Source organism: Engraulis encrasicolus, chromosome 12 (assembly GCF_034702125.1).
Source record: "Engraulis encrasicolus isolate BLACKSEA-1 chromosome 12, IST_EnEncr_1.0, whole genome shotgun sequence".
NCBI lineage: Eukaryota > Metazoa > Chordata > Actinopteri > Clupeiformes > Engraulidae > Engraulis > Engraulis encrasicolus.
In genome coordinates, this window is record NC_085868.1 from 15,383,333 (window position 1) to 15,409,530 (window position 26,198).

A 26,198-nucleotide genomic window follows, 5' to 3' on the forward strand; every position below is an offset into this window, starting at 1 on the left:
CCTGTTTCTCATTGAACTACTATGGGATCAGGGTGCAGCCTAATAGGTAACTGATTGATGAGTCAAGTCAGAAAAGAATGGGGCCCTCTCTTCTGCTTACAAGCCTCCGCTTAGCCATCCTCACAGTTAGCACAGGTCTGGCTGTCGGGGAGTGGACGTTAAAGCCGGCAGAGGGGGACTAACAGGTTGGGGGAGGGGGCGCTGGGGGGGACGCAATTGTGTCCCGATTACATTGAATGTATTGAGAGGGGGGGCACTATCAGATGATTTTGTCCTGGGCCTGGCAAAAAATTGTCAATGACCCTGACCACAGGTCTGGCCTTCTATGAGTCGACATGTTTAGCAGTAGTAGAGAGAGTAGAGAGAGAGAGATTCCATTGGCCCATTGTTTCTGGGTTCTATTATTGCAAGGGGGGGGGTATCCCCCTTTAGGCAGACCTAGGCAGACCTAAGGACTGTTCTATTCAATGCCAGGAGTATTATGACACGCCCCTTTAGGCAGACCGGAACCTGGTCATGTTAGGTGCTCATAGCAACCTATTACATTGGCATATCTCTACTTAAAGAATCTCTGGCAGTAGGCTCAGTTTTGTCTCAGGTCAGTCACGGTTCAGAGCAAAGTGACAAAGACCCGCAGTCTAGGGTTTTATAAGCTTGCCTGTTCCAGAGAAAGTGCCAATTCCAAGTCACGCCCATGCGTGTCTACCCAATGAGGTTTCATTTAGGCTGGCAAGATAGTGACAATAAAGACAATGGATGCAGTGTTACTATGTCTTAACTGTATACATCATGACAATCTCATTGCTGTACACCTACAATGTATTCTGGTTGAGGGTGTGAATTACGTAGAGTAGTGATGATGCAAATAGAACAGCTTGTGGCCTCGTCTTTGATCGTGTGATAATGTCTGTCCTATTCTTATATAAAAGGACATGGCATGAAAAAAACATCTATGTGTGACAACTTGACAAAATGACAACTATGAGTGGCAAATCATCTCCTCTTGGGTGCCTTTCGCACGTGGACAGTCAGTGACACATCTGTAACTTACAGTAAAGCCCAAGATGACTGATGGTTTATCTAACCTCACTGTTTAGCGGGCCACTGCCCAGACTCTCTGCTGCGTAAAATATAATGGGTAGGTTGGGCTGAAGTCACCAATAATAGTATTACGCCATGTCCAGTGTCCACAATGTCCACTGTTACAGTAAGATATGTGAAACTGCTAGTTAAAGGGCACTTCTGTTATTAAAAGGGAAAGTGTTTTTCAGTGGTGGCTAAAAAAATGTGCACTCGATTTTTGTATGTTTGAAGGTCCTTACCCTACACGAAAGCTCGCTTCATCACTCTAGATGGAGTCCGGCCAGGAGTGTATTTTCCAAATCTCAGATCTTACAGTATGTCAGATTTGGAATGAAAAGTAAATATTTGCTTAGACAAAACAGGAGGCCATAAAGTGTAGCCTACTGATTACATTGCTCCCAGATAAAGGGTATACTTGGAGTTAAACTAACAAGCTTTCGGAGTTGAGGGGAGAAGAAATCAATTTGTCTTCATGAAAGTCATATTGTGTCTTCCAATCAACCTTGATGACATCACAAATATGTACTTTGAGTAGCTCTTTGAAATACGACCTAACTATCAGGTCTAGACCGTATATATAATCCAAATGTATTGACTCAGATATGAACTTAGGTAGCCTGATTGTCATCGACGTTCAAATCTCTTCGAGGCTTGGTCTGACCAAGAGCATAACAATTAACATTTCCCAAACGGCCTCCCTTGCTTTGCTTATAGTTGTTTACTTGCCAACAAAGTGGGAGGAGTTCCCGTATTTTCGGGAACTCAGAAAGTACTTGCATTGCTCTTGACCTGACTAGTTGCAACGCTGAAAGTGTTGCGTCACTAGGAGGGCACAGCCTGGTTAGGTGCCCATAGGCTTCAATAGATATCAGGGTCCAACATTTGCAGCTATTGCGGTCTCAACTCGTCTTGGAAGGCTGTCCACAATATTGAGGAGCGTGTCTGTAGGACTTTTTGACCATTCGCTTTTTCAGTAGGCAGAGAGTTGGATCACCGCATGGATCAACTGCATGAAAGGGCTACTGCTGTGCATATGGTGAATGAATCTGCTCAATAATGAACTCAAGCAGAGCAGGGCATAAAAACAGCTTAGTCTTCAGACGGGGTGCCTGTCGACACTCTCAGCCTCCCTTCCTCATGGCACGATGGTGGCACCTCCATTGGCACCAGGCAGAGAGTGGCGGAAACGTGCCACATGCCAACCAGCCAGACAGCCAGCCAGGCACACCCTGGAACGACTGGAATCGCTCAAAGAAAGAAAGAAAGAAAGAAAGAAAGAAAGAAAGAAAGAAAGAAAGAAAGAAAGAAAGAAAGAAAATGGGCACTCTGCCCCATCTGTGCCCAGACTTGACTTGACAACGACTGGCATGGTTTCTCTCCTCCCACACAAAAAAAGAAACTGTGAGGTGGACTCCATTCGACTTGACTCGACAGCATCTGGCAAAGCCCAGCTTTGACCGTCTGCGCTGGATTTATGACTAAGCTTCACAAAGAAAGTACAAATAGCAATCCGAGGTATGTCATAGTGTGGACGTAGGACCCATTGGCGATGAGGGTCGGTGATGGGATGGGTGAGTGGAGTGAGCCGGAGGGGGGAGGGGTATGTTTCTATATCCTATTTTCACAGAAAAATGGTACTAATTATAGAGTCCTGTAAATGTGCCGGGGTGATGACAGAAGCGAACTTCCAGGGGTCTGGGGCTATAATTTTAACATCCTTGTTTGAGTGACTGTTGAGCAGGGCCGGCCAGGCCTTCCTCACAGCAGGAGCTTCACAGCAAGATTCGGCTTCAGTTCTGGAATTTTGCTGTGTTTCTTGGTATCCCAGCTTGGGGTGACAGCAAACAGGGAGGAATGAATGGTCCATGCTCAGACACAGCTTAAACTGTCCATCCACCCATTCAGTTAACATACAATGTCAGACTGCTTGAAGTTGCAGCCCCCATTATACTGTACATTGGGCCGCTGGCATCACAGCAGCTTTTCACCTCAATGTGATGCTTACGTTTCAAGTAATTAACTTGGCGGTGCTCTAAAACACTTGACATAAGAACAAGTGAAAGAGCCCTTGGGGCATACATTTTACGAGACAATGTCCTTACCACAGCCAAGCCCATCCCTGCCCAGCCCTACCTGCTCAGCCCTAGTCCATTAGCCCCAGTCAGCACACCTGTCTGATGGGCCGGGAGAGCACAGCACCGGGGGGCAGGGTGTGGAGCACAGCACACACCTGGATGACATGTGCCCCTGACCTGTCCCGTCCTCCAGTCTTCTGCACACACAGTCTCTAATCACTCTCTCACATGCGCTCTCTCTCTCTCGCTCGCTCTCTCTCTCTCTCTCTCTCTCTCTCTCTCTCTCTCTCTCTCTCTCTCTCTCGCTCTCTCTCTCTCCACACACACACACATACACACACACACACACACACACACAGCTGTGCGTGCAGACACGTGCATTCGGGATCGTTCAGACTCAGACAATTATAATGTCTGAACTGAAAGCACAAACACACACTGCTGGACAGAGCTGAAAACGAGTACACCCATGCCACTATTGTACATTTACAGGCCCAAGCCAGTGGCCACCTTTTGGACAGGTTAATAACACACTTAGTTACCACGTGTTTCTAAGCACACTTACATACCTGGGTATGTGGCCACATCAGTTGTCAACTTGTGAGACCGTTTCTGCCATATATTCCATATCCCTTCACACCTGACCTACAAGCTGATATATTTTTTTTTTTAACTAAAATCCCCTGACCTTGAGTTGCTACTACTTACTGAATCTTTTTGATGTAATAGGCCCTAACACCAAATTAGAAATCCGCCTCATTAAAATCAATATGTCCCATCAGATGATCGTGACACAAATGAAAACATACAATAGATAAGGCTACACAAAAGAATCCTCATGCGTAACTGACAGAGTCTGTGCATTTGACATTTGTGCTGAAAAGCTGTCCTTTCACTACACCAATTTAACACCGAAAGAACGTCTGAATAAAATAGTGGCATCTGTTCCGTTACACGGTGTATTGCCTCTGAGAAATAGGCTGTGAACCCACAGACAAAAAAAACAGACTATCCATAATCTATAATGAGCCATGCGTAACGCACTCCCATGTGAAGTAACTATCCTGGAATCGTCATTACACGGATTAATACACTTTCCCTCGCCCACCTGTCAGACGCTGACCTCCCTACTAAGTTAAGCATGCCTTCAAAACTTACAGCTATTGCCTATTATTACATATTTATTAACAGGTCGGTTTGGTTATGGTGCCGTTTTCTTCATTGTAACACAATTTTGGTAATTCCTTTGGATACAATTCTATTCTGGCTATTAAAACCGTAGCGTATAGGCTATGGTGAACTGCAGGTACACTGATTGGAGTGAATGAACAGGTAATCTTACTTGCATGGATGAACTTTACAACTTACTCTGCTGAGATCAAAAACTATCTGGAAAAAAAGTTTTAAGCAGCACTTGAAAAATCTTCTTACACTTCACTTGTCTGTCATAAGACGTTTCAAGTAAACCATCAGGATTTATGACAGCTGTCGTTTTACTCACCTTTTCAGGGAAGTTTCTAAAGCCGTTAAAACGAGGAAGCTGGTCACCCAATGCGTGGCTGAGAAACTGAACGGTAGTCTCTACTTCCGCCTGAAACTCGTCTTTTCTCGCTGGCTACGGGAGGAGGGACACATTATTCGCGTCACTGGGGTGGATGTGCATAGACTGCACTCAGGGACTCATTCCGGCCCATTGAGAGTAAATAGAATGGAGGCCAAAATTCTATTTCATTGTTGAAGCCAAGTTGGAGCCAAGGTTGGACCCAAAAAGACCAAAAAATGGCCAAATCCCATTCATTCCTATGAGAGACATAAAACCCTGTATCTCCCTTAAATGCCACTCCAGGGGGATCATTTTTCGCTCAACTAGTAGGTCCCCTTGCTCTCCAACTTACCAGGGTGGTGATTTTTTGTGGTGATGTTTTATTTTAGAGAGATATTAAAAGTTAAATTGACCAATGAGCATCAGAACATGGTTTGATTGACCGTTAGAAGTCTTGTTGTTGTCCAATCAGCACCTGCGTTTGGCGTTGCTAAGGTGGAATGTAAGTTGGAATGTTCCCAAATCTGGCTTCAAAGTGTTGAATGGCAAATAGCGTTGATTTGGCGTCCATTCTATTTACTGTCAATGTTCCGGCCAGATTCTCAGGGAAGCGTTGTCTCCAAGCACCTTAACAAATTATTAAGTTGACTATGGCTGTATATCTCCGTGTGTTTGAAATAAATTATCTTCTAGTCAATGTAATTCTGAAATGCGCGTGATGTGGTGGTCTTCCACCCTCACCAGGCGCGGATGCGCGTGAGATACTGTAGCCTATGTGATAGCCTATACGTATAGCGCAGAATGCTGTTATAATGGTGAGCAGCCTAAATGAGGTCATGGAGTCCCTCAGACAAAAAAAACGTGCTTCAGGAAACCGACAGAATGTTTCGCAGGTGCAAAGGGCAGAAAAGTCCAGACGTAGGGATGCAGGCGTGGCCCTTGGCCAACAACAACAAAAAGATGCTGTCAATGAAAGCTTTTAGACTTTTAGACTGTAGTTGGACTCAGTGACGTAAAAAGTGGAGGACTATATGTGTTACACAGTAAATTATTGGGGGCAGTACAATATTGGGTCTTTGCCGCAATCAACAGGTTGACAGTTAATGTGGGAAGGAACTTTAGCAGGCTAAAGTAACCAAACAGCACTCCCCAGTGACGACTGTTGGAAATTCAGAACCACAGTCTGAATTACCTTACAGCCTACTGAACCTGTAAGCCTAGGCAGAGGAACTCGATATAGGAGTCCCTTAACATCTCCACGTCATTTGCTACTGGCATCTATCAACATATAGGCCTAGTATTGGGTCCAGGGCTCAAGTTGTGGGGGGATTTGGGGGGATGCCAAAATCATCCCCCCTCAATGAAGGCCATACATTCACATGTTGCATTAAAATTGCACTTTAAAAAAAATATTTTCACATTTTCTCGGGGGAGAAACCCCCAATAATCATAATCCGTCTATGACCATCCCCCCTGGTTTGATTTTACAACTCGACCACTGATTGGATCAATGAAAAAATGGCACACAAGATTTCTTTTTGAACGGTCATACTCTCCATTCACAGAAAGAGATCCACTGCATTAAAGCTAAAATATTGACTTGACATCAGGAGGCCACTAGGCAGCCATTCTTTAAAATGACGGCAGCTTACACAGAAACCTGCGCGCACACGCACACACACACACACACACGCACACACAAACGCGCACACACACACACACACGCACATGCACACACACACACACACACAAACGCGCGCGCACACACACACACACACACAGGGCCCAGCCAAATATGTCAACGGAGACACAGAGCTGTTGACATATTTGGCTGGGCCCTGTGTGTGTGTGTGTGTGTGTGTGTGTGTGTGTGTGTGTGTGTGTGTGTGTGTGTGTGTGTGTGTGTGTGTGTGTGTGTGAGAGAGAGAGAGAGAGAGAGAGAGAGAGAGAGAGAGAGAGAGAGAGAGAGAGAGAGAGAGAGAGAGAAAGGGGATAGTTGTCCTGGGCCCAGGGAGAGAGGGGCCCCAGAATTGGGTCCTCATTCCATTGTATCTATTGGGCTGGGGGGCCCTTACATATGAGTTTGTCCTGGGCCTGGCCAAAGCTGTCAGCGGCCCTGTAGACGATAGACAATAGGGCCAAATAAATGTTGCCTAGACCCTACACCTGTCTACGCCCTCCTTCTTCTCTCTGTCTGTCAACATTGATTGGCCTGTCATTTCTGTTGTGAAATTGCGCTCTCCACTGGCAAAAAGGGAAACAGCAGTCATAAACTTCCGTTTGTGGATTCTGGATGTCCATGATTTTGTTTGAAAACAGGATTTGGATAAATTAATCCATGCTTTTGTTGCCTGTAGAGTTGGCTACTTATAGGCCTTCCCCAAAAGTCATTCGGGGAGGTGCAACTAATCCACAAGGCTGAAGCTAGAATCCTAACTAAAAGAAAGAAAAGAGAGCACATCACTCCAGTGCTTAGGTCACTACACGGGCTACCAGTGAGATTTAGAATTCAGTTTAAAACTCTTCTGATAGTGTATAAGTCACTTAATTGCTTAGGCCCTAAATATATGGTATTGTAGATATGTTAGAGCAATATTATTATTTATTATTATTATTATTATTATCCTAATAGATGTCTTAAATCGTCAGAGTCTCCATTGGTTGTGCCAAGGGTCAAATCCAGACAGGGTGAAATGGCAGTCATGCTGCCAAATGGAACTAGCTTCCTGTTCAAATTAGAACTGCCCCAGGCCTATCTTGTTGAGAGAAGAAGAAATGAATAACCGCTAGGCTATATTTTCATATGCGTTTGGTGATAGTTAGCTATACTAGCTAGACTATTATGATACGATAATAAATAATATACGATACGACAATATACGATAATAGGCCTATGATGATTACAATACAGTTTTTTACAATACAGTCATTTCTCTTTCTCTGTCTAGCACATTGAATGACATTTTTGTTTGTTAATGTGCTATATTTTTGATTGATTGATTGATTGATTGATTGATTGATTAAATGTGTAGTAGGCCTAGGCTTACAAACACCGGCACTTCCTGGAACAGGCTACACCAAGACTTATTTTTAACACGTTATGGATTAATGGCGTCCAAATACCATAGCCTACGTTTTGATTGTGTGATTTCAACCATTTTAACGGTCACTTAATAGATATAACATGGATGACTGGGCATAATTCAGTGAGGGTGTTCTGACATAGGCCTATGTGGGCAAAGACGATCTAATAATGAAGCAGTGGACGTCTTCAAAGAGGTAGGCTAAATGAGCTAGAATTAAGTGCGAGGATGAAACGCGTGCCAGTGTACGTCTAAGCGCGCAGAGAACATCTTCAGGTCACGCGCGTCCCATCAAAGATTAGCTGGGTTAAGTTCAAGGTCACTTGCGAATGATAGGGCATTGTTAAAACCAAATACGGACAAACCTGTTAAACCTGTGAATCATAAAGCAGTACAACTTCTTGTGCATTTTTGTATAAAATGTCTATTTTCTAAGAATTCAGGGGTCCAGGAAATGAATGTGCGAAAAATTACGTGATCTTGATCAGTTTAAACACAGCTGACGTTTAATCGATGAAGCCCATCCCTGATCTTACATTATTGAACAGGGTAGAGAGATTCTGTGGTGCTTAGCGCTTGATTAAACAGATCTTTCAGATGACGTTTGAAAAGAAGAGCTCTTGTAAGGCCTACAAATTGTCTGCTGTGCAAGTCTGTTTCTTATCATTTGTGGACATAAGACAAGCCAGACACTAAGTCCCTAGATCTTTTGTTAAATCATTTTAACACGTCAGGTAAATATGGGAAGTGCTACTATACATTTCAGTGTTCTTTGGGATGTTGTTCATTGGGTTACATGGGTTATCTCTCGTCTTGGTATCTCTAGTCTTGAAATTGTGATGTACTTTCTCAAAAGCTCCCTACTGTGTTCTGCACTGGCTGAATCATCTGACTTTACACTTGGTGGGATTCATGATGACTATTGGTGCAGAAGACGACTACAGTGCCAATGTTGGGTATGAGTTGCAAGTACTAACCGCCCCTTGCATAGACTGAAATAGACAAAGTGCTTTATGCAGTGTTAATTGAACACATGCTGAGTAGAAATGGAGTTAAATTAACACTGCAAGCTACAGTGCTGGAGGTGGATGGTGCAAAAACTCACTTGTGTATTGCTGGGCAATTCCACTGATGAGAACATGGCTTGAATGTAGGTGTGCATATTTTGACGTTTAATTTCATCACATTACACTCATCCGGCATTGGCTACTACTGTCCCTGGAAGAGGTGCCTTGAGGCACTTCTGACCAAATGGGATCCATGTAACCTTCCAATTTCTAGACCAACTAACTCCTTAACCCAGATTAGTGCATGGGCACGGCTGCCCCTTGCATAGACTGATATACTGGGAATTGTGTCTTACATTTACCAGTCATTTAGAGGTAGATTATATACCAGGGGTATTCAATTAAATGTCAATGAGGGCCAGTTTTTCAAATTCCTCCCAATAAAGGGGCCGAAATTTCCGTATTTATTATGGTTGCCGACTGTCAATGAAAAAGATTTTTTTGCATTTCTTAGATGTAGTTTCCTGCATTTTAACGTCCCGTGTCCCTAAATCTCTAAATTCCGAAAAACAATTCCATATTTCAAGGGGCTTGTGGGGTGCCAGAGCCTTGCTGTCCAAGGGCCGCCATTTGAATAGCCCTGTTATACACTATGTATGGTGTACAGGGCTGTTTCAATGCAGTTTTATTATTCTAGAGAGATTTTGATAGCTTTGGTGATTGGATTTAGGGAGGTTTTGCCTCTCTGACAAGGTACATAAGCTTAATTGGTTGTTGCGGGTCGGCTTTCAGTTGGGGCCCTTTGCAGTTCCCTGGTGTGTTTGCCTGTTTGTGACAGGCCAGCTGATTGTGTAGCAGCATCCAATTCACTGTCTTTCCCTCAATCTGCCATCTCTCACTCTGGACTTCTTCACATTTGCCATCTGTGATTGCCTGCTATGATGCTACCCAATTTGCTTGACAGCTTGTGTGCTATGTTCATCACGACAGTATCAAGCTGAGCTCTGAATTGCTTTCGCAGAGACAAAAATCTGCAAAAAATCTGGTAAGGGTAAAATATCATGTTGATAATCAATATTTTATTATTACTTGCAGCATCGCTCCTGTGTTTGATTCAAGCTGTTGTTTGATAATAGCTTCAACAAATCAATTCCCTTGAGACAGACAATAACACAAACTATGTACCCCAGACAGCATCATACCATATAAAAAGGCAAAGTCACAAAGGAAAAACAAGTCTTTATTCTGCATACAACAAATAACTTTGTGGTCATCTAAAAATACCTCTAGTAATAATGAAAATATATTACTTTGACTACACCGAAAGTGCAAAGTGTCTACCGTTAAACGTCATTGTTACTATAGCAAAGTTTGTATTTCATTGTTGTAGCAAGTGTTTAAATAAAACCAGATCCACTTGAGCAATTCAGCACACACACCATGTGCCTAAGATATGCAAATACTGTATGTTGATGGGTCATTACTGGCTATTAACTGGCTGAGTTTGCAGAAAATATTGATCGCTTAAAAAGAGATCAGGTATCTTACAATAACCACCTCTCTGAGGGGAGTTCTTCCTTTCAAAAATCAAATAACCTCTCATGTCACATCTACACCTACTTCTTTCACATCTTACACATACTGTAATCTCACTCAAAGGGAGTTCAACATCCACATGCAAGCACGCACGCACGCACGCACGCACGCACACACACACCACCCACACAATGGATTTTCATTTAAAAGTTGCCACAAACACTGACACGTATGGGTAGCGATGAAAGTGTGCACAATCTGATCTCACCAACTACTTATTGAATCAATGGACCCAGTTATAAAGATCAAGAAAAATGTGCCCTTTTCTATCTTATTTCTTAGCAGTAGCTATTAGTCACTTTCCATGGCACATTTGGGCTTGCTGTTATGGATCCTTTTTTTAAAAGTATTTTTGGGGGCTTTTTGGCCTTTATTATTACAGCACAGTGTGAGAGTAGACATGAAATGATTGGGAGAGACAGATGGGGCAGGGCCAGGAAATGACCCGGGCCGGATTCGAACCAGGGTCCCCTATGGGCAATGTAAGCCAAAATGTGGGGGGCTTAGGATGCTGTTGTGTTTAGTGATATTTAGTATCTGGTGTGTAATTTCAGGTGTGGATGGGGGGACATGTCCATACCACTTTTGAGATAAACCTAAGTCATCACCACCCCTTTTTCACAAACACAATGCAAGAATAGCATACCCGGTAGGGCTGCACGATATTAGAAAATGTGCGATACACCATAACATGACTGTATACTTCATCGATATTACTCGCTATATTTTCCCCTCTCTACTCGCCATTCTACACTTTATCATGTATAAAACAACTGTGCCACAGCGCCGCCCAGATTCTTTTTTCAAGTGGCAACTTATTAGGATCTTTTGGTGTATGTTCAATGTCAGTGTTAAATCAACGGTGTTTTGAACTGTTAATACCCCGCCATTTTCCAGTCTAAACCCTCAAAATAAAAACCTGCCGTTTAACTGCATCATTCTGATCTGAATCTGTGTCTTTGTCGGGAATTCCATAACACAATATAGTTGGTGAAATCATATCATGCTGGACACTTGTCAACATATAAATCCCACTGGTGCAGCCAGGTAGATCTGTTACATCACATTCATTATCTAACCGTACAATCACCACCACCACTTTTGGTACTCTATTTGAACATAACATGGACATAAAAAGTGGAGCCTGGGACATTTGTCAGTACAGTAATGTGAGAATGGTTACACACTGAAAGTTGGCAAGATAACACAGAAACTTCTTTTTTGAGACAGGTAAATCCATAGTTGTGTATAAGCAGGTAAATTAATACAGTAGTTGTGAACTTTAGTGTGTGTGTGTGTGTGTGTGTGTGTGTGTGTGTGTGTGTGTGTGTGTGTGTGTGTGTGTGTGTGTGTGTGTGTGTGTGTGTGTGTGTTCCAGAAGATACTCATTTTCTATGAGACCATCCGTCTGCCTAGTACTGTATGTGTGTGAGTATACTTATGATTATTTGCTTTAAAGATTTCAGGAAATGGTGATATTCAAAGAGCAAGCCATCCAAATTGCTCCTTGACTGAGCTGTATGTGTACAAAGCCACATATTACGTGTTTTTGTGAATGTGATCTCTTGCGCATGTTTATAGTGTGTGAATGTTTATGAATGTATATACTATATATACGCTTTTATGATTGTGGTGACATCTATGAGACCAACCCATTGAGATTGCTCCTCGACTGTCAAGCTCTGTCACATCTACGCACTTATAATCCATAGAGAACAGTACATAATTTCATGGATTAGCCTCATTGACAATAAAACGTATGGATATCAGATTAATTATTAACTTAATTCTCCATATGGTGGCCGTGAATGGTAATGGTAGCGCTGTATTACAACACCATTTAAACATGACAGCTCTGCAAACATCCTGAAGCCGCTCACAGTTGTTTCGGCACCTAAACAGCCATGTGAACAATGAACAGTCGTGCCAGTGTGCTTCCGCCACAGTGCCTCAGACCAAAGAGGGGGTTTCTGATTAGAAAGATATAGTCTGGAATTTGCATCACAATCCACCCAATATCCACCCAACATCAGCGGAGGATGTCTCTCCTCCCTGTGGTCTTCAGCAGCTCAGCAGAGTGGTTCGCCCTGTGAAGGTCCAAAAGCAAGTTGTCCCCAAGCTACAGCACCTGCGTACTGGTCTGTGCTCCAGAGGAGGACAGCAAAGGGGATCTCTGCCTCTCGTTCTCGTAGAAGGACAGTCCTGTGCTCGGAGGATCTCCTGGACTGCAGGTGTCTTCTTCTTGCGGTTCTTTCTCGAGATGGTCTTCAGGAGCTGCTTCCTCCCACCCCTCCTCTTCCTCTTCCTCTCCCTCGTCTCCCTCTCTCCTACTGTGGCCATCCCCGAGTAACGGAATGGTGGCCGTGCTGACAGGCGTAGGTGCCACGTCCTGGGGGCAGCCAATCAGTGATCGTCTCTCTGGGATTTTGGCCTGACAGACATTTTTTTTTAAAAGAAAGAAAAACACAAAGGAAGTTAGGCATAATTTGCTCCATCTAAAGTCTGCATAGTATTTCACCCAAACATCCCATTTGGATTCAGGTGAAGAACTACAACTATTGCATACATTTCACATATTTGAGGAGATTAAATCTGCATAAAGTTTGTTCCAAATGGTCAGAATTTGACTTAGACCTGCATAGTCCTGAGAAGGCATTCTCATCTGACTGCTTAACAAAAACCATTCACCATTGCTTGAAGAAGTATTCTATTGAATATAGGGATGCACGATGTATCGGCCAGATGTATCGGTATCGGCCGATATTTGACATTTCTCGACACATCGGACATCGGTCCGATGGGTAAAACTGGGCCGATGTTAACGCCAATGTTTTTTTTTAATATGTTACGTTCTAAAAGATGGGACTTGACGGTGACTTTCAATGTCTGTCTTCTAATTTGTCTCTATTTTTATCTAATTTATCACAGGGAGATAAAAAGTGTTTTTGTAAATAAGAGGACATTCAAAAATGATGTTTGTTTGTATCATTGTCATCAAAAAAAAAGAAAAGAAAAATATCGGTATCGGTTAATATCGGTTATCGGCCAAAAACCGCAATATCAATATCGGATATCGGTATTGGCCCGAAATTTTTGACATCGTGCATCCCTAATTGAATACATTGAATCTTTTGTGGAAAAAAATGGGCGCAGCATTGCAATACAAAGTGGATTTGGAAGGATGTTTTTGCTCACTGGAAACACATACCTTACCTTCTCCTCTTTGGCAGAGCTCTTGGTCTTTCCTGGCAGGTGGACATGGCTGCGATCTCGCTCCTTCATCGCCGGCATAAAGCGCAACACCTGGGATGACTGGTCAATGGGGTTCAGCTCCACATCACTCCACACCTACAAGAGGAAGCCAAAGACTTTAAGTTGTAAGCAGTACAAAACACATAATATTCAAGGATGGACTGTTAATGTGGCATACAGGGCGTGTTCTGGGTTGGCCAACAGTCCTTATGGGCCAATGCTGTTGGAGTTCTCAGGGTGCGACGACCATTCTTTTAATAAAGATTGCTGCTGTCAAAATGATAATGACCAAGTCTTCATCTGTTTACTAGCTTTCTTCAGCAAACAGTGAGCCAGAGCGCAAGAAATCCCATCTGCACAAATAAAAAGGCTACGGCAATGTACAGCAATTAATTAAGTAAGTAATTAAAATAGTATTGCAATCACAGATTGTCACATAGTATTACAGGCCAAGGAAACATGAACATGGCAATATGAAAGTAGGCTACCACACATGCAGATACAGCATGTTTCATGTCTTGAGGTCCTAACATATTGATTGTGTGCACAAACGCACCATCTCTCCTGTAGACAAGGAGGAGATCCTGTAGAACTTGTTGGTGGACCCCGAAGATGTTCGGCTGAGGATGGATTCTCTGAGCGAATACGCGCTATTGGACACCAATATGCAGTCTTTACGAGAAGGACGATTCAGGAAGTTGAGACATGGTATATTCTCCGCCAAAGTGTTCCTGTATTATCACACACATACACATACACACACACACAACAAAAAAACTATTAACATATTTTTCTGCCTTTTCAGGAAACAGTCATTTGAAAGGAAAGCAGATACAAGAAGAAAACCGAGAGTCCAATACAGGCAAGTATAGAGGGATATGTTATAGAGAGGTGAGTAGAGGGAGATGTTTATGGCTCTTCAAAGTAAAAAAAAAAAAGAAGCAAAAGCACATTACATATAACACTGAAGAATATTGAAAATGACTTCGACTGCCATGCTACATCATTGCAAAATGAAAATGTATGACTAGAATATGATTATAAAATGAAAATATATAATTTTAACCTAGCCTGACTCTCACCAGCTGAATGAAGTTCTTACTTTTTCACATATACCAAATATCTGGAAAAGCTGCATTGGAGATGTATTTCAGAAGAGTGGAAACATATTTGCCAATGCCTTTAAATCTGTTCTCTATCTTTCAAAGATAGATTTGAAAATAATCGTAATTGAGGCATGTCTGCACGTCAATGAAAATACATGCCAATCCTGATTGGTCAGGTTTTTTAGTTTTTTTTTTTTTTTAAGCTACATTGAGACGCCTGCTATCAGCCTACATTCAAGATGCATATGTGGTGCAAGGAAGAACTATGTTCATTCATCTGCCAAACTACATTCATTCATCTGGAGAGAGTCTGGTTCACACGTGATTTGATCATCCAAACACAAAAACTGAAATGACCTGATGACATCAAGGAACTATAGAAGCAAAAGAGATAGAGAGACTTGCCTGTATTTGGAGTTGATGATGGCGTAGATAAATGGATTGTATATGGCGGAGGCTTTGGCTATGACTGCTGGCACTGTCTTTGAAATTGGCGTGAGGAGGTTGCTATGCCTACAAGAGAATGGTGTACATGAATGGATTGTAGAAAATACTGTCCACAGTAAAAAAAGTAGTGTTAATTCAACACTATGCTGAGAATATATCGTGTGGCTCTATTCCATTTTAGTGCTAATTTCAACTCTTAGAGTGTTGAATAACACCACAAAGCTGTATACTGCTAGCCTATATCACAGTTCAACTCTCCAATTTAATTCCACTCTCATCACTCAAAGAGCTGAACTAACACTGAATCGATTGGGGCCACATATTCTCAGGACGATGTAAACACTGAATTTTTAAAGGGACACTGTGCAGGAAATGGTCAAAAAAGGTACTGCAACCAGAGATTCTTTAAGTATATAGAGATAAGCCAATGTAATAGGTTGCTATGGGCACCTAACATGACCAGGTTCCGGTCTGCCTAAAGGGGCGTGTCATAATACTCCTAGCATGGAATAGAACAGTCCTTAGGTCTGCCTAGGTCTGCCTAAAGGGGAATTTCACCCCCCTCCCCCTTGCAATAATAGAACCCGGAAACAATGGGCCAATGGAACCTCTCTCTCTACTCTCTCTGCTGCAACTATGCTGCTCATTGAAACTGGGCTGCCTATTGTCAAATTTGATCTTAACATGAAAGTTAACCAAGTAATAAACAAATATTTTCTAGTATGGTCCAAGTACAGTCATTTTTGGAAATTCAAAATGGCGGACCATGGAAAAGATCCCCCTTTTCATGTATGAAAAGTGCAATTTTTCCAGTCATAATGAATCCTTAGAATTTGATGCTGGTGGTAATCATTAATGAAAAAGGTAACATTAGTGAATGGGCAGCATGAATTCTGGAAATAAACAACTAAAAATCTCACACAGTGTCCCTTTAATGGTTTCTGTCAATATTTATGGCACTGTCTTGTATGAGTATGGTTTTAGGAGCCTGCCATACTTGCAACAGTAAGATTTAGATAAATGAGTTGTAAAAAAAACATTATTTTCTGCTGCTATTTGGGTCCGTCTAGTTTACTTGGCATGTACTGCATGTACTGCATATGAGTCACAACAAAGTCAGACAAACCCCGTACTTGAGTGATTGCCTGATGGCTGCCATGATGACTGATGGCTGCCATGCCTATAAGAGGGGGGTTTAGACGTAGGCATTGTAGAACATACTACACACTGTCCCATTCGATTTTACAATTAAACCCCACTCTTTGAGTGTTGAGTTAACACTGCAGCGCCATATATACTTCAAAACAGTGTTTACATCCCAAGGAGTTAGGCTGCCTACGAGAGGAAGGCGAAGAATCATCAGTCATACACTGTAGATGAGGAACTGTAAACAAAATAGTGTATTTTCTGCTGCTAGGCAGGTTGGTGCAGGTTGCTATACTAGTAGGCTCTGGATATACATCAACTGTCAGCACTGTGTTTGAGTATGGTCAAAGATTTTTTCAGAATGGAACGTCTCTGGTGTGAGGATGTTGCCATGCCTACAAGAGGGTATAGCTGTTCATATGATCTTTACTGATGATGATCAGAACAAACACATATTTCATACATACAGTATATACAGAAACTGAGGCTTTTGGATCAAATACTTGGACAGTACCTGGTCTTTAAAATGAGATGTTTTTCCCCCCATCTGTCTGTCTTACTGTGCGTTGCGTGCTTGCGTGCATGCGTGTGTGTGCCTGCATGTGTGCATGCATGTTTGTGCACACCCTTGTATCTTTCTGTATGTTTGCATCTGTGCGCGCACTGTAGGCCTATGTGTGTGGATGTAGTTTAGTTAGGGTCAAGGCTGGTTCCTGAGATGTGCGTGTTTGAGCAGCGCAGCAGTGACCTAGCACTAAATAAGAGAGGATCATATGGTTGATTAGACCTCTCTGCCCCTGCGCCGCTCCACTATGCTCTGCTCATCTCTCTGACACTCTGGGGCAACCATCACAAGGGCCTCCGAGCTCTCTTTTATGGGGTAATCTTGTTTTCTCTCACTCCTTTCGCTGTCTGTCTCTCTCTATCTGTGTGTGTGTGTGTGTGTGTGTGTGTGTGTGTGTGTGTGTGTGTGTGTGTGTGTGTGTGTGTGTGTGTGTGTGTGTGTACGTATGTGTATGTGTGTGTGTGTGTGTATGTGTATGTGTACTATGTGTATGTGTATGTGTGTGTGTATGTGTATGTGTATGTGTATGTGTGTGTCTGCCTGTCTGTCTGTCTGTCTGTCTGTTTGTCAGTCTGCCTTTGTATGTGTTCCTTATTTCGTCTCCTCAAATCTTTTCAGGTTGGTTCGTCGTTTGAACCTCATATTGCCTACCTGTCACTTATCACTTGTTCTACTTATCTGTTGCTGTCTGTCGTGTCCAAAATGTCACGTATTATCAATCAAAGCGGCTTTCATATAGCCCCCAACAAATAACAACAATGAATACCAACATACCAACATGGCGTGAGTGTGCGTGTGAGTGCAGTGACAGTAGTTGGAACTTGTCAGAGCTTTTTCAGCCACCACCAAAAGAGAAACTGTCACACACTGTCACTTTTTTTTCCAGAGTTTCATTTTCTATCCAATATTGTTTTTTTTTGTTTTTTTTAACTTGATATGGTCAAAATCATTGTCTGACTGGCAGGGGCTTACAGAGACAACTCATTGCAATTCTGCACAATATCCCACATCTGTCACTTTCACTTTTGCACCACTACCTGCTCCAGTCTCCTTCCATTCATTATTCATGACTATGAGCCAGGCATGCTTGACTCTATCCAACCAATACATACTGAAAATATTGTACCTCGACGTTGCGACTCTTTTGCCTAGCTGCATGTATATACTGCATGTATATATTATACCTGTATAACATTATGTATATAACATTAAAGGGACACTGGGTGAGATTTTTAGTTGTTTATTTCCAGAATTCATGCTGCCCATTCACTAATGTTACCTCTTTCATGAATACTTACCACCAGCATCAAATTCTAAGTATTCATTATGACTGGAAAATTGCCCTTTTCATACATGAAAAGGGGGATCTTCTCCATGGTCCGCCATTTTGAATTTCCAAAAATAGCAATTTTTAGCTGCAAAAATGACTGTACTTGGACCATACTAGAAAATATTTGTTTATTACTTCGTAAACTTTCATGTAAAGATCAAAATTGACAATAGGCAGTCCAGTGTCAATGAGCAGCATAGTTGCAGTACCTTTTTTGACCATTTCCTGCACAGTGACCCTTTAATGAACTCCCCCATTTGGTGTTCCTTGATGTACTTGTCCATATACTGTACTAAGAAGCTGGTCCTTTGTTGTATGGTTACTCTGATGAAGACCTAGTGCGGAAATGACAGCAAACCAAAATTAAAGTGGTGAATCCGTAAAGAAGCAGTATTGCGCTCCTCCACTAAAAATTGAACACTACGGTACCCTGAAAATCTGCACCTGCTAACAAATAAACTTTCAAGGTGTGCGGGCCCAAAACTTTGTTGAAGAATAGATATTGTATAATATTTTAATGACCAATTCTTAATCGGTTACTTCAGGTGCTCTGTAATGTCATAGCAATTCTTTTATGATGTAGATGAGTTTTTTTTTATCAGCAAATGAGCCAGATCTCTGGTGATCATATCTGCACCAAAAGGCTATAGGTTTCAATTAGGTGTTTAGATAACCTAGTTTAAATTTATTTGATGAGAAGCAAAGATATAAGAAGTGTTTTGCAACGGTGTTGTCAGACAGAGTAGAGTGCCCCAGGTTAATCATAAAAAAGACATTTTCTTTCAAAGTGACATTTTTCAGAGCCTCTGCAGACACTTGCCTCAAGTGGTGATTAAATGTCAAAAGACATCAAGTCACTCCAGCCGTGAATGCAAAGTGGTCATACAGTACTCGTGGTGGACACTTCTTGTACGTTTTGTCAATGTCATGATGTGTTCTTACTAGTATGTTTCAAATAGCTGTACCTGGGTCAAAGACGTGCAAAATGGCATTGTCATTCAGTGTAACAGATGCCTTCTGCTGACTGTAACTGTAAAAAACATTGCTCTTTTTATTTATTTATTGTTACAGGGAATTCATGAAAGCCTCAGCTGTCATCCATTCACTTGAAAAAAATAAAAAATCATGTTTTTTTGCAGTTACAGTCGGCAGAAGGTGTCCGTAACACTGAATGACAAAGACTCACCTGCTTCTTTGATGATTTGAAATGCAATTAGGCCTATTCAAACATGGTGTTCTGAAATGAGATTTCAATCCAAGAGTCACATGTTTTTTTTTTCTTTAGAAACATTGAGAGCATATTCACTGGTCCAAAAAATCGTCAGATATGACCAGATGCCACATGTAATGTATCATTGCAAAGTTTATAATCTGCACTTTCAGACTCTATTATTACCTCAAAGTGCAACTGGGGCTACTTGAGACCTGTGCCCTGTGGCTGGTCACGTTTTACAACTGTTCAAGTTGCAGTGGTTTAGAATCCCAGACTTGAAACAGATAATGACACACCAATCATTCAATGTCTAAAAGAGCTCTCAATCCTTGTCAGGATCATTGTCTGATGCTTTGTAAAAAAAAAAAAAAGTCAAAAGCTGTCTGGAACTTTATCTGTGTTAATCATATTGGCTTCTGAGTGAATCAGGTATAGCTTTGACTAAGTCTGTGTCCCCAGAGGGCCTTGAAAAATGCCACAAATTTCTCCAGGAAATTACTGAGGTAATATATAACTAGAAATTGTTGTGCTTGTCAGACCGTCTGATTTCTCTATTCACCTCAGTCATCATGCCATCATGCTGTTTTAGAACGAATAATTTGCACTATTTTAGAAGAACTGAGGTATGAGTCTTTTCTGACTAAAGCATCTGGATGGACCTTTGAATGAAAGGGAGGTGCATGGTGTCCTACCCCACCATCACCATCAAATTTGAACTATTAAAAACTAATTGGTAGTTGCGGTCGGACTGCATTTCACAGCTCAATAAGCCAGGTGAAGCAGAAAAGACCCATTCGTGCATTTCCCCAAAAACTAGTACTTTAATCCTGTTAGTACAAGGCAGCCTCTAGGCCTGGGGTGGGCAATTATTTTGGCCCAAGGGCCGCATTGGTTTTAGAAAGTTGACCAAAGGGCCGGATGTCGTAGGCAACTTGCGCGTGCCAATAGTAATAAATGGTGTACGCCAACATAATTTCACCATTGTCAGTTATGCCATTCCTGCTAATTGTATCTAGATGGAGACATTAGTAATCTTAGGTTTCCAAGACCCTTGTTTTAGGTAGCCAATTTAAGAGTGAGTGACCATATGAATCTGCATTTTTTTCTTGGAAAGGCTCTGAGGGCCGCATGAAATGGGTGAGCGGGCTGCATGTGGCCCCCGGGCCTGAGTTTGCCCACGTCTGCTCTAGGCAATAAATATAATTTCAGGCAGGATGATTGTGTTGTGTTGTTATACCCAGCCCAGGCGATGAGGGTCACGCAGGCGTAGGGCGACCAGGACAGCACAAAGACGATGATGACGACGAAGGCCACTTTGGCCAGCTTCCACTCTGTCTTGATGGACTGCTGCTGGTCCAGCGCCGACTTCCTGCTGTGGCTGCCCAGACGCTCCAAGTCTCTGCACACAACACAAAGGGCAAGTTTATTTGGATAACGAGGGGATGATAGAGGAAAGGCTTAGTACATGTACGAATGCGTAGCCCCTTAATGCGCGCCGTACCTCCTGTGGCATGCTGTAATAGACATTGAAAGTTAACTACTATAGCACTACAATACTATGATAGTGCAAGGGGCCTTCAGTAATACATTACGACTTGGTCATTGCCATACTGGTAACAGCTTATTTATAATGCCGTGTCTTAAGGGGTTAATGTCTGTATGTATGTGGTTGTGTCCAGAGCCGACTTATGCCTGTGCCTTCAAAGGGCAAGTTCATTTGTATTATTGCATTATTGCAGAGTACCACATGTCATCATTATTATTATGGTGGCAAAAAGGGATGATAGAGGAAAGGCTTAGTACATGTACAAATTCTTAATGTCTGTGTGTATGTGGTTGTGTCCAGAGCAGACTTATGGCAGTGTCTTCCCAACCTCTCCACATCTCTGCAACAACGCAAAGGAATGTTTATGTGTGTAACGAGTTTCACAACCCCTTAGCCCATTCACTCAGATGAGATTGCTACAGATCCTCTTCAAAATTTGCTGGCAAAACTACATAATTGCAGAGTACCACATGGTCATCATTATCATTTTGCTGGCAAAAAGGGAATAATAGAGGAAAGGTTTGGTGCGTGTGCGTATTCTTAATGGCGGTGTGTATGTAGTTGTGTCCAGAGCCGACCTCTGCCGGTGTCTCTCCACATCTCTGCAACAACACAAAGGAATGTTTATTTGCATAGCGAGTTTCATAAGTTAAGGCTTGTAAGTATCCTCAATGTCTTCTGCTGGTCCAGGGCCAACAGCAGCCTATGTCTGTCCAGTCACTCCAAGTCTCCACCACAAAGTCAAGTGTATTTGTATAATGAATTTCACAAGGTAGCCTCTTACTGCAGATGGGCCCGTCGTCAACATTAACTTGACCTATTCACTCTTTGCTGAAAACACTCAACTACTACATCCAAACAACATTCCAATGACATTGCAGGGAGTCTTAGGTAACCAATTTAGACTTGGCCAATACCATATTGGTGACAATAAGGTTATAACAGAGGCTCTGCACTATGGGATTAATGCTTGTAGCCTACTGTATATATGGAGTTGTGTCCAGAGCCGAAATCTGCTAGTGTCTGTCCAGCCTCTCCAAGTGTTAGCCACGAGGCAAAGGCAAAGCCAGGCAAGTTAATTTGTATAGTGAGATTCACGAGATACAAAGATGTGTTCAGAGTTTTCTTCAAGATTGCCAGAGGAGGGAGTACTAGTCAGATGTTTGTATCTGCAAGAGTTAGTACACTGCAAGAAAATGATGCAAAAGTTTATTATCATTTTTGTTGTATGCTACAAACATTGCAATGTAGCAAAACCGAGTCTTAACCCCTTGGCAGCTAATTGACAATGGTGTAATAATTGTGTCAAATTATTAATATCTAGTGGCACAACTGGGTCATGAGCGGAGGAACATCCTCCGAGGATTAAACGGTAAGAAGTCACGGTCCGTGCATTAAACGGTACGAAGTCAACTTGGCGGAGACAACTTCCATCCACCTCGCATCAGGGAGTTGGCTCCATCTTGTTGACTGGCGGTTCAATGTTCTGACTGCATAAGGCTTCATGGCACATGAAATAATAATGTAATGCTAAAAATGACATACTATATAATGCCAAAAAATAACTACAGATACAACAAAATTCATAAAGGCACAGGAAAAGGCAACATAAACATTGCAATGATAAAAAAGAGACAAAGTGGGCTAGACCTGCCTGGCATGAGGTCCACTGCCCCGAGGTATTATTGGTATTTCCTGGTAAATTATATTATTGATATTTCGTGGTAATATTAAACCAAACACAAAGCACCACGGACGCAACAGTCACCTTGATATATGTCACAGGCTATGAAAGAAGCTATGGCATTCAAAAGCTCTATGATATGATGGCACATGGCCGGCCTGAAGGGTACATTGACATAATGAATTAGGCTCCTGTGTGTGTGTGTGTGTGTGTGTGTGTGTGTGTGTGTGTGTGTGTGTGTGTGTGTGTGTGTGTGTGTGTGTGTGTGTGTGTGTGTGTGTGTGTGTGTGTGTGTGTGTGTGTGTGTGTGTGTGTGTGTGTGTGGGTGCATGACCTCTACATAGTCATTGATTCCATTCAAAGTAATGAACTAAAGGCATTAACAGCTTTGATATGAAGCAGATGACACTATTCCAGTTTTAGCAAGGACATGGGTTTAGTCCTAGCTTTGGTAAAGACTGTGGAATTTGAGAAAACAGGTGATTGAATGAATAATTCTACGAAATTAAAATGGTTAATATTGGTAGGACTATTTTTTCTATCCAAAACATTGATCCCAAACATCCCTATGCATTCTATGCACATCACCCCGTGTGCTGCTACCTTGTCGTGGTGGGGTTTGCTTCCGTGCCTCTGTGACTCTAAACGCTATACAGTAGGTCTAACCATGCCAGGCAGGGTTCTGAAGTGAAGGGAAGTGAAATCCCACCTACGAAATTGCATTTATGCCTCACCCATGCAAGGGGGCAGCCCCCAATGGCGCCCCAAAGGACCAGAGCAGGACGGTACCATGCTCAGAGTAACTCAGACATGGAGGAGGATGGGGGAGAGCACTGGTTAATCACTGCCCCCACCAACCTGGCGGGTCGGGAGTCGAATCGGCAGCCTTTGGGCTACAAGTCTAACGCCCTAACCGCTTACCCAGGACTGCCCATGGCTGTTTCTAGAGTAGAGGTCAGACGAAAATCAGCAGCTGGTCCTCCTGGTTGGGTGTTGGCATAACTACCCAACTAAAACACATTCCAGTTATGAAAACGTTGACAAAGACTACTCAAATCACTCACTGGCGGAAGAAGGTGCCCCAGCAATGGGGACTATGATGCTTACCATCCAAACCCACAAGGGAGCCGGTAGGCTGAAACACCTTCTGACACCAAGGAAACCCATTACTGTGGGGACATGGAACATCAGAATCAGAATTTTAACGTCATCAAATAATTAGGCAACTTATCATGTCAAACCCCCCAACTGTCCTTAGTCTACCATCATTGCTTCTATGTTTTCACCTGTAATACTGCTGTGATCATTCTTTTCTGTATTTAAACATGGGCAGAATTTTTTTTTTTTAAATCTCACTTCAGGAGAAGTGGGTGGACTGCGTACTCCTGCGTACCACGCCCACTACACCCCTGCATACTAGGTTGACAAGGCTGCTACCATTGTCAAAGAGATGGAGCGCTACAATCTCACTGTCCTGGGCCTGGCAGAGACTCGGTGGACACAGTCGGGTGAGGTCAAATTAACCAGTGGCCAGTCCACGATCTATTCTGGACAAGAGGAAGAGGCATACCCAGGGGGTATAGCCATAACAAGGGGGTGGCTATCATGACGACAAAACAGACCAGGAAGACTAACTGCATGGAGTCCCATCTGCTCTTGTATTATCTCAGCAACCTTCAACACCAGCAGCAAGAGAGTGAAAGCCCACATCATCCAGCGATATGCACCCACAATGCCACAGCTGATGAGGCCAAGTGGAGATTCTATGACAGCTTAAACCACCTTGATGCTTCACAGAAAGTATGGTGGGCAGGCTACATACAGTACATTCCTTTAAAAAAAATAGAATCTCGTGAAAAAAATGATTTATTTCTATAATTCCATCAAAAAGTAAAACTTTCCTATTATAAGGATATATACGATATATATTAAGATATTTCAAGTATTTATTTGCTTATTTGTACATATCTTAGACTTCCAGCTAAAAAAAAAACATAAAAAGAGCATTAAAATAATAGAATACTGTATAGAAGTCAATGTCCTCTCACTTCTCTTACCAAACCTGGCTTATTGCTTAAAACTTGCCTTTGGCTGATTGCCTGTGGTATTTCACGGGAGTTATGGAAACACAGACCATCTGTCATCTTTTGGCTACTGTTGAGTTTTCTTCATTTTGAGGCTCAAAGTTGGACAGTATCTGCATATCGGCAAATAGCCAATATTGGACATCCCTATTTTGAGCCCATTGTCGCTGAAATTTGTCTTTGCAGCATTCAACTGATTTTCGCATGGGTTTTACAGTAGGTCTGGTGAGTTAGGGTGCCCATACCACCAAAGCACCTAAACCGTGGTATGGTCATCTATGGGGTATTATAAAGAGGATCAAGGAAGGGGAACTCGCACACCTTGAATGCCGATGCAATAGTGTCCTTTTATTGCATGTTTCAAAAATAAAAAAGTGCTACCCAAGTGAACAGTGCAAACGTTTCAGTGCCATTCAAACCATCCTCAGTGCAAAGAATTATTATAAAGAGGGAAATGAGAGCCACCAGATCCAAAAATAAAAAAGATGGAATTATGGAAATAAATATTTTTTTGCCCATGATATTCTATTTTTGGAAAGGAGTTGTAGTTTTAATATTGTGATGTAAATAAATAATCTAATTTGAAGCTGTAGAGAAGGTTCAAAACACCAATAAAACCAATTCTGAGTAAACAAATCTGAGTAAATGCAAGGATTGAAACGTGATTAGCAGATTTATTTTCATATAGTGTACAGTTTGACTTATTAGGCATTCCATTAACCTGATTAACCGTAACCCATTTTTTTCATTCTGTGTTTTCCACAAAATCTGTTATCTGGCAGCTGTCGTGGTAGCATGTGGGTGGTCCAATATTTTGCCTCGGGATTCTCTCTTCTGCTCAGTTTGGGTTGCCAAGCACTGGGGGGTCACACAGGCCTGTCCTGTCATTTATTGTCTAAATTAACACCCATGCGAGAATTGGCTGTAGTCTGACACTTTGTCAAAGCCCATCATGTCAAAATTATTTTTGAAATGACAGGTTTAACAACTCACGCTATGTGCAGCTGAACATCAGAGCAGGCTATTTTACCAAGTAACATAATGGACTTACTTGTAAGAAGAGAAATGTATAAAGCCACAGAATATCCTCATTCGTAAGGAGGCAATGGACATAAAATACGGAAATAAAACACTGATTACTATTATATGTTTTATCAAAATGATGCAATAGAAAAATAAAAGCATCCTGCTCGAGGCTGACGCAGCATTTACATCAGAACGAGAGCCTGCAAAGTCTTCACTTCTTAGCTATGGCCCTGCAAAGACAAAACAATTCTTAGACTGTCAGGGGAAATTGTATTCATGCTGGCACCTGTTAAATATTTAAAACACAAAACGGGAGGCACAGGCATCAAAACCATTTAAATTCAGGTGCTGGTGCTGGACACGGACCTCCACCCAATAGACCATTGATTCCCAAAGTGTGGGCCGTGGTTTG

General features: G+C 42.2%; 2 protein-coding genes across 3 annotated transcripts in view; both read right to left on the bottom strand.

Annotated features, from left to right (window-relative positions):
- pdlim5b (PDZ and LIM domain 5b) overlaps nucleotides 1-4,787 on the bottom strand; it is a 136,886-nt gene extending 132,099 nt beyond the window's left edge. For both annotated transcript variants that reach the window (XM_063211694.1, XM_063211693.1), the window contains exon 1: nucleotides 4,660-4,787. The gene's annotated coding sequence lies outside the window, so the exon portion shown is untranslated. The remainder of the gene's footprint in view (nucleotides 1-4,659) is intronic.
- Nucleotides 4,788-12,712: 7,925 nt separating this feature from the next.
- opn4xa (opsin 4xa) overlaps nucleotides 12,713-26,198 on the bottom strand; it is a 49,677-nt gene continuing 36,191 nt past the window's right edge. The window contains exons 6-10 of the mRNA XM_063212554.1: nucleotides 20,684-20,845; nucleotides 15,151-15,258; nucleotides 14,196-14,370; nucleotides 13,596-13,735; nucleotides 12,713-12,818 (exon numbers count right to left, since the gene is read on the bottom strand). Coding sequence (XP_063068624.1) covers nucleotides 12,791-12,818; nucleotides 13,596-13,735; nucleotides 14,196-14,370; nucleotides 15,151-15,258; nucleotides 20,684-20,845 — 613 coding nt within the window. The 3' untranslated portion in view covers nucleotides 12,713-12,790. The remainder of the gene's footprint in view (nucleotides 12,819-13,595; nucleotides 13,736-14,195; nucleotides 14,371-15,150; nucleotides 15,259-20,683; nucleotides 20,846-26,198) is intronic.